General features: G+C 34.1%; 1 protein-coding gene across 2 annotated transcripts in view; it reads right to left on the bottom strand.

The window, feature by feature from the left end:
• The window catches only part of LOC117682402 (tripartite motif-containing protein 3-like), an 84,947-nt gene extending 78,388 nt beyond the window's left edge, over window positions 1-6,559 (bottom strand). Inside the window, exons 1-3 of one of the 2 annotated variants that reach the window (XM_066065201.1) lie at window positions 6,489-6,559; window positions 4,363-6,024; window positions 3,375-3,577 (exon numbers count right to left, since the gene is read on the bottom strand). In XM_066065201.1, coding sequence (XP_065921273.1) covers window positions 3,465-3,577; window positions 4,363-6,019 — 1,770 coding nt within the window. In that variant the 5' untranslated portion in view covers window positions 6,020-6,024; window positions 6,489-6,559 and the 3' untranslated portion in view covers window positions 3,375-3,464. Of the gene's footprint in view, window positions 1-3,374; window positions 3,578-4,362; window positions 6,025-6,488 lie in introns of those variants that run through there. The other variant, XM_066065203.1, reaches the window with a different exon arrangement.
• Window positions 6,560-8,894: the final 2,335 nt, after the last annotated feature.

Here is an 8,894-nt window from a genome sequence, read left to right on the forward strand (position 1 = left end):
GTTCTGTCAGTACATTGCGGCCAGCCTACTGATTAACACACGAACAACGTGGCGTCATCTCTGAAAACTCAGATAATAATATATTGATATGTCACCTTATCCAAGAAGATATTTTAACAGAGAGCGATGAGATTCTATAACTGTCCCACCCTAACCATCTACAATTGAAATAGGATAGATATAAGTATATTTCTATAGAGAGAAAAAAATTATCCAACATTAAACTATTCGAGATGAGATAAAGAAATAAAACAAACTTGAAAATATGTTATTTTAGGCGAAATAACAAACGAAACTTGAAATGTAATTGTTATGATATGAGTTACGAAAGTTAAAAAAGACGCTTGGCGTAAAAAGAGGAATAACTCTGAAATAAATTTGATCACACACCTCTTTATATTTTTAGTAAGTTGGTCTATTCAGACAGTTTCTTGCTATGCTACAATTTTATTTTTAAGTAAAACGTATAGAAAATTTATTTTCTTTTTAAAATCTAATGAGTCGCCCTTGGCTACAGGAACTTAAACAGCGCAAATGAAACTATGGTAGATTTTCTCAAGTTTTACCGCCTATAGCCAAACGACAGGGGCGTACAAGGCGTTTCCCTCACCTCGAGCGATGAAAAAGAACTTATTCGAATGTTGATAAAATATATATTATTGGCTTGTATACATTGTTTATGCTATAAATGTCACGATACATGTCAAAAACGTGTTTTCATTATATAAACCCAAGAGGTATAAATTTCCATATTAAGGCACACGACGTTTTGTACCTAAATCTTGACCATTTACTGTGATGAATTGCAAACAGTTTCTTTCTTTCTTCTTTTTTTTTTTGTTAAATAATTTTTTTTGGTACGAATTTATCTAGCCTCCATCTTAAAAGTACTTTCATTAAAAGGATAAGTTTTCATTCTTTTTTATCATTGATTTATTAAATTAGAGTCTAGACCCATAATGGGTCAAAAATTCGTGGATTTTTCACAAAAACTTAAAAAGTTATTTACAGTTGTCAAAGTATAAAAGTTATTCACGCCTACATTGATCTGTGTCAGCGTAGCTCAGTGTGATAGGTGGAGGACTGTAGACAATATCTCTCGGAAGAGAGGGTGTTCGAATCTTAGTGAACTTTTTCTTTTTAGATTTGGCGAATTTGCTTCCAGTTAGGTAAACATTATTTTCGAAATTGTTATACCATAGATCTAGGTTAAAAAAACCCACTTTAAAACTCTTCAGATAACGACGGAAATACATGATGATCTTGCCCATTGTAAATAACGTTTAATAAACAATAGCGCTAGCACAGTCAAAGATTGTTTGATATCATAATGTAATGTTAAGAAAACAATCAGAGAAATGAAAATAATAAGAAAAGTAATAAATATAAATGTATGTTTGTCAATGATCAGGTAATGTATATACATGTACTCATGTTCACATTCAAGATTCCTTTATATGAGAGGCACAAAAGTCGTTTAAATGTCCTGGATGCAGGGATTCGACTGGCATTGTACGCTCTTCTTCTTTAATCAGAACTGTTTATATACACGTACTTTTGTACAATTAATGGTTGTACATGTACTTACATTTTTGATAGCAATACACAACCAGTTGTAGTTTTTTATTGTAAGATCTTAATAAGCTGTTTTATTTGGCATTCAAACCATTTGTATATCAAGAGAGAGAGTTTTGTTAGATATTCACACCAGAGCACATGCGTTTGCGTTTAAAAAAAAACCCATAACAAATACGCTTCAGAATATAATCCAAAAAATTGTGTTCCAATTAGGTTTTAAGGAAGAAATGTTGACTATATTAAACATCTGTTTTATCTATCTTAGTATCTGTCTGAGTAGAGCTTGTTTCCAAACAAATGTAAATCACTTGACGAGGGAAATGGACACTTTTCGTCTTTCTGAAAAACTTCCCTGTATTTGTATATTAACAACCTAGTTAGTCTCATTGCTGAGTGAGGTTGAGAATACTTAAATTGCATTGTGACCTTGTGGTGTGCGCAGCAGTAATGGCATGTACATTGTATTATTTCATTCAGCTCCCATCCAAAACAAATTAAAGTAACTTTAACTCCTAACTAATCATTTTCCCAGCCCGGTATAAGCAACTGATAAAACTTTTTTAAACTGATTTTCCTTTTTGCATCATGCCTGATTTTTTTTTGAAGAAGGTACGAGGTATTATCATTTTTACTATGGGGTGTGGCGGTTTATTTAATTTTGGTAATTTGTTAATGTAAATTAATTAAATTTGAATAATCCGCTGCCCCCTTCTAAATTTATGCATGAGAATATCTAAAAGAATATTTTTGTTTTATATACAATAACTTCAGTTTTATTTTTCAACAAACGTTTATCTGCACGATGAAAACGCTGATGATATTGCCTTTCTGAGAATGCTGTGGATAACGCCAAGTTGTTTTCTGATTCTAATGTTCTGACTCGGTGTTTCACTAGCCAGCAGTTTAACCCTAAAGTGATTGGTACTGATGCAAGTGATGCACCACAGTATAATGAATTAACTTTTAAAATCTACGTTCGAGTGGACAGGTTCACTTTTGTGACTGTGTTTAGAGTATTGCTTTGTAATTAAAACGTTGTTTTCTTCAACCTGATGATGAAGATGAATTGGGCCGGGGGGGGGGGGAGGCGGGGGGTGACCTAAATATCAATTTAAATTAACAATTTATTTTTGTTTCAAAAATTATTTCCCGTGAAATGTAACAAAAACATTGAGGATAGACCTACGGTTTCGTCTTGTTGACACATTAGATTTTTGTAAATATCACTGTCCGGAATTATTTCTTTCTTTCGTAGTTTCTATTTTCATGTTCATTTCTAAGTTAATATTAGTTAGTATCTATTCGGCTTTATATTACTAGAGTCCGCCTAATGTCGAGTATATTTGTTGACTTCGCGGAAAATTAAACTCATGATTTTTTTGTGAATATGAGAAGATTACTGTAATTTATTATCACAACCCTTTTTTACGGTCGATTGTGATCATATCTAACATTAAAACCCATGGTTCTCATCTGTAATTAAACGCCCTTTTTCATATTTTTCACTATTTTCAGACACATCAGGACACAAATAAAATAAAAACATTCCGTGAAACTGATGTTATTCAAAAATTCTACAAGGTAAGATAATTATGTATATTACATGTATGTGAAATTCTGTAACATGGTTTACCATTAATTATCTTGTTTTATTTGACAGCAAAATGATATTCAATTTAACGCTCAATCTCTTTTTTATTAATCATTATCTCTTTTTTATTAATCATTCAACATGAAATAGAATTATTAATGAGAGAACGTGTACCCTTTGTCTAGAAATATTACTTATTTACATGTTACGTGTGAATGCAATGAGTTTCTTAACATTTAAATAAGGACAGTTTGTGAATATAAAATACATTGACAGTATATTGACATTTTTCTTTTTATTTCAATCTTTCGAATGACAAAATAAGAAACTGACTGCTTGTCACATTGAACATATAACCTGGTATGTATGAAAGACAGTAAGGTTTATGGATTCGAGTTATCTCTCTTTCTGAAACGTAAAAATAATATATTTTAATGTTAAAATGTTCTCTAGGGTAAATATGGTTAAACATGAAAACATTTTATATCCAAAAAATTTATTTTATAATTGTTTCCCTCTTTTAAATAACAAGAAACAAACAACTTAATATACAGTATTTTTTCATACACAATATATACCAGTATGGTTTCATGCAAACACAATCTATAACCGTATGATTACATATTCACACGACATATGTACATATAAGCAATACATGTTATTTGTGCACAAAACCACAGAAATGTTCCTATATATACATATAGTATTTAAACATAATGTAAAGCCGGTTTTTTGGCGGGACACAAATATGGTGGATTTCGGCCAAGAATAAAGGTAAACCATTAAATTTGGTGGATATAATTTTGGTTAATCCTTGGCCTTCTTTAAAAACTCAACTGGGAGTTTATTTTAATAGCTGAGAAGTTAATACATTTATTTAAAACCATTTGGCACCATTACAAGGTTGTAAAATTTGATGTAAAATTTGATGTCCAACTCTGACTGGTTGTCCCGAAAATTTGAAAATTTCAATTGTTCATGTGTCGTTAGCCACTTTTAGTGCTTTATATATTCAGTTTACTGGAGTAGTAAAGTTTAAATATTACATATGGAAGACGCATATATAAACAGCTTATACAATGTAACAAACCCATAAATTCATATTGTAAATGTAGGAATACACACGGTTTACATGTTTATATAGGTAGATGTACACACTGTTTACATGTAATATTGGATTTTCTTCACTTTACCTGTGAACCACTCAGCCACAAAGAGGTTGTCTCTGGTGTCCACACATAAACCCCATAGATACCGTAAATGACAGTTGTCAATGTAGCGGAGGAACTGTCCGTCCTGATCCAGGATGTGGATACGGTTGTCACAGTCTGCTGTCAGGATCCGACCCTGGCTGTCTGTTGTGATGCCGACTGGACTAAATGATCCCTTGGTAGTAGAGGGAGCACCAGTGTAGGTAAACCTGGATTTTCCGGCCTGATTGACCACCACTACTGCACGGGCTCCATGGTCTGACACACAGATATCTTGGTTCCTGTTCTCACTGATGTATTTAATGTCACCAGATGAATAGAGAGGTTGTCTTTTGTCGTCGTACTGAATACTTTGTTTCTCTGTGGAGCCAGAGTAACACACAACTTTTGATTGTTTATCATCAGTGTCCATGACAACCAGGAGGTCACCAGAGGAGGTACTACAGACACCGAGAGGTCTCCACCCCCTTAGTCTGATCACTGTCTTTATCTTTTTATTTTTCACAATGTTCATAGTTCTATCATTGTAATCAGTATAAACTAGATCCCCACTCCTCGTCACTGCAATGTCGCTTGGTTGGTACCCTGACTTGGTATTGACTGACTTCACTAGTTCTCCCTGCAGGTTGTAAAGACTCATCTTGTTGTCCTGACCACGCGTCCAGAGTTCTTCATCCCTCAGACAGGAAACACTGAATAATCCATTAGACTCTCCATACTCGGTGTTTATCTCTGTGATGATCCGTGGTACATCAATGAGCGGTCTGTCCGGGGGAGAGAACGCAGCATCGGAGGAATCCATGGAGTAGACTTGTTCTTCTGTTTTAATATATGATGCTGATAGAGAAGCAAACAGTTGATCAAGCTGTTCTTTGTTGATCTTCTGAGGGGAGAAACTTGGTAAGGAAACTGTGAGTTTAGGAGGCAATCTTCTGAATTCAGCAATCACTGATTTGTAGGCAGAGACACGGCTGACATCATTGGAGTCCAGTAACTTCTTCATATCAGCAATGCTCTGTGTGATTTTAGAAATGGTGCGTGTAATTTCATTTTCCTGTTTGTTGAGGACGGCCAGGTGTTTGGAGTCTATTTCATTCAGATCAGATTTCAGTTTCTGGAGCATGGTGTCTATATCTCTGTGCAAGGCCTCTCCATGTTTGTCTATTGCTGCTGTCAATTTCTGGCTATTTTCATTCAGAACAGCTTTAAGAACTGGGATATTAGAGACAATCTGTTGATATTTGGGATAAATGGATTTCTCTAATTCTTGCATTTCTCTGTGCAAAAAGTCTTTTTTGCTTTTGCTATGTTTAACAATGTCGACTGGTTTATGTTCTAAGTGTAATTCCTCAGAAATACAGAGTGCGCAAATAGGAATGTCACATTGTTCACAATAAAGTTCACATTGTTTTGTGGAATGTTTAGGACACTTAGGGTAATTTGGAGTAGTTCCCCGCTTTTCAAATGGCAACACTTTGTGTTCTTTGGATTGATCTGCTAGATGTTCCCCCACACAGGCTTTACATAGATGTATGTGACAAATGTCACAGTACATAGGAGGGCCCGGGGTCTTACAGAGACGACACCGTAACACATCCTGGGCCCAACGCTCGTCCATGGTCAGGCAATGACCTTCCATGAATTCTGGGGGGAAAATACAAAGATTGTGTTTATTTGACACATGTTACCATGTTTAAAGATTTAGAAGACATAGAATCATGATAGAAGACATGATATACATTTTGTGTTCATATATAATTGGATTCTGAAAAATTTTTAATGATTATATCTTAATTTGCATATGTTACTGCGTGTACAAATTTTAAATCAGACATTTATTTGTGTTGACACATGAAATTGCTATCTTAATCAGCTGTTAATATTTGGTTCGTTTTTTTATTTGTAGTTTTGAATATACAATAAAATCATGTCCATGCACATAACATTTAACACGGATCTAAAAAAAAATCTGATGATCCATATTTAGATCTACAACTCTTAACATTTAATGAATTTTATAATTATGGAACATAAAATGTGTTGTTGAATACTAGTAACGTTGGAAAATACAGACAGAAGCAACATTTACGATCTTAAACTGTACAAACCTTAAACTTCTATCATGGCGACTCCGAGTAGGCGTTTATTTATACTCTTCCTGGTCTGTTAACCTTTTTTATCACGTGATTGATTGAATGAATCAAGATAAATTATCTAATTTTGTAATAACCGAATTCTAAGTTTCTGTTGAATAGTTTATCAAAGTCATTAATTTATTTTTTTTTTTTTTAGATTATTTACAGTTATTTGGGTAATGTCAAGTTCAATAACTCTGTTTGTTTTTGTAGATCATTAGTTGTCCCTCATTGGAGTACCAGGCGTACAGTGTGATATATTGACATCCGTGTCCTTGGCATCTAGACTCCTCATACTCAGGACCAGGCTGAAGGGGATTGTTCTTAGCTGACTTTTATCAACGGACATATCTATACGCCAAAATAAAGCGTTAATTTATAAAGAAATTTAATAATCTTATCCATAAATAAAACCCCATTCCAATATTTAGGAAGGTTCACAAACATTCGGGGCATGGCAAAAACCTACCTATTCAGCTGTTCTGAATAGGAAAAACCCTGAGCTGAGACACACATTTTTCTACTTTAACTATTCTAATATACTTGTACATAATATTTCATTGATAATGTAGCTCATTCGTATCTACGACCTATTTTCAACTGGAAATTGCATTTTTTTTTTACTGAAAATCTTTATTGAAGAGGGAGAATGGTGTCTATGCCCCGAGTTCCTGTGGGACGTTGGTGAAATATGCGACGTATAGCAATTTAAAAAAAAGAACTAGATGCTGTCATTAGACAGTAATACCCGCACCAAGTGTTTGCCCATAAATAACACTGTTTTGTACCATTTTAATTAAAAAGAAGGCCACATGCAAGCTCCGGTAATACATTTAAATTATAATTTTCATAACTGAAGGATGAGATCCCTTCCCATATGATAATACACATGAGCAGCACTTTATATGCAATTTGGGGTTGAACTGTTTGCAGTGAATTTTCAGTTAATCAATAATCTTAACATTTCATGTCATAGAAAGCATAATGGTCCATATAATTATTACAAACAAAATTAAAAATTAAATTATGCCCCCTCCCCGTGGCGGTTGCCGGTTTCAGATTTGCTTCTGTGTACCTACATGTACATCATCCTGTGCACAGATTTAGAGAAGGGGTGGGAGTGAGGGGTCCAGACCCCCCCCCCCCCCTGAAAATTCATTTATATCAATTGTAAAATTACCAAAAATACACCTTGGACCCCAATGCTCTTACAGACATGTAAACACTCTAAGCCATTGCGCTTCAATGTTAGGTAACATTATTTGGGGGGTAAATATTAAATTGATATTTAATTCCTTTATCTCAATAGGAAGTATACATCACAATATGCAGGTGTCCTGCACAACCTTAAAGCTGTTATTTACCTAATAAAATAGTGCAAGTGGATTTGAAGAATAGGTCATAAAAATACATGCATGTTACAAATAACTGATCTTGTCTGAAGTTACATACACAACACAGGTCTGCAGGTCTCATTACCGGGTACTAGTTTTACCCAGCTCTTCGATTGTATACATACATGTCATTACATACATGTCTGTGTTTTCCATATGCATAAAAGGATTAGTTAAGATCAGCTAAAGGAATTTATTATTGTGTTTTAATTGGATTATCATTATGATGTTGACCAAAATATAGGTAAGCATAATACATGTAGTATTATTACTTATTAGGTTAGTTACTAACTCACTACGGAAATATATTGGGTTGATCAATCTCATAGATTGCGAGGCAAAGCCGAGCCTTCTATGAGATTGATCAACCCAATATATTACCGTAGTGAGTCAGTAACTAACCTAATAAGTGTTTTGTTTTCTCGAGGACTATCAAGCGACATATTTATTCACAAATAGCGATGATCTACGCAAAGCCATGTACAAGATGCCTTACATCTCTTCCAATTTAACTCATTTAAACTCTTCAAAATTTTCATCTCACCTTTCAAATACTCTTTCAAAATCTTTGCTTTACCCATGTTTACTTACTATGTTTTGTTGCTATTCAATTTCAAATGTTTTCTCCCTTTCCTCTGCAGAGATTTGAGCAAATTTCGACGCTGCCATTTTGTTCTGCCCCAGACAAAACAATGTGACGTCAATATTCTAAGGGCAACTACTCTAATTTTAAAGAATTTCAAAGGGCAACAACTCCAAATACTTTAAGAACTTACAGCATGCAGTTTATGTATAAAATACTATGAAATGTCGAAATGAGTAAGCGAAGCGTCGACCAATGACGGCCATATTGCCTAATATTATTTCTCACAGAACAAATATTGAGATATATGAGGCAATCACGTGCTATGTTTAAACCAATGAAAATGTGACATTTCAGTCCAAGGGAAAACAAAATAAGATGCCAGCATACATAAGTTCTACT

The sequence above is a fragment of the Magallana gigas genome, chromosome 7, assembly GCF_963853765.1.
Source record: "Magallana gigas chromosome 7, xbMagGiga1.1, whole genome shotgun sequence".
NCBI classification, from domain to species: domain Eukaryota; kingdom Metazoa; phylum Mollusca; class Bivalvia; order Ostreida; family Ostreidae; genus Magallana; species Magallana gigas.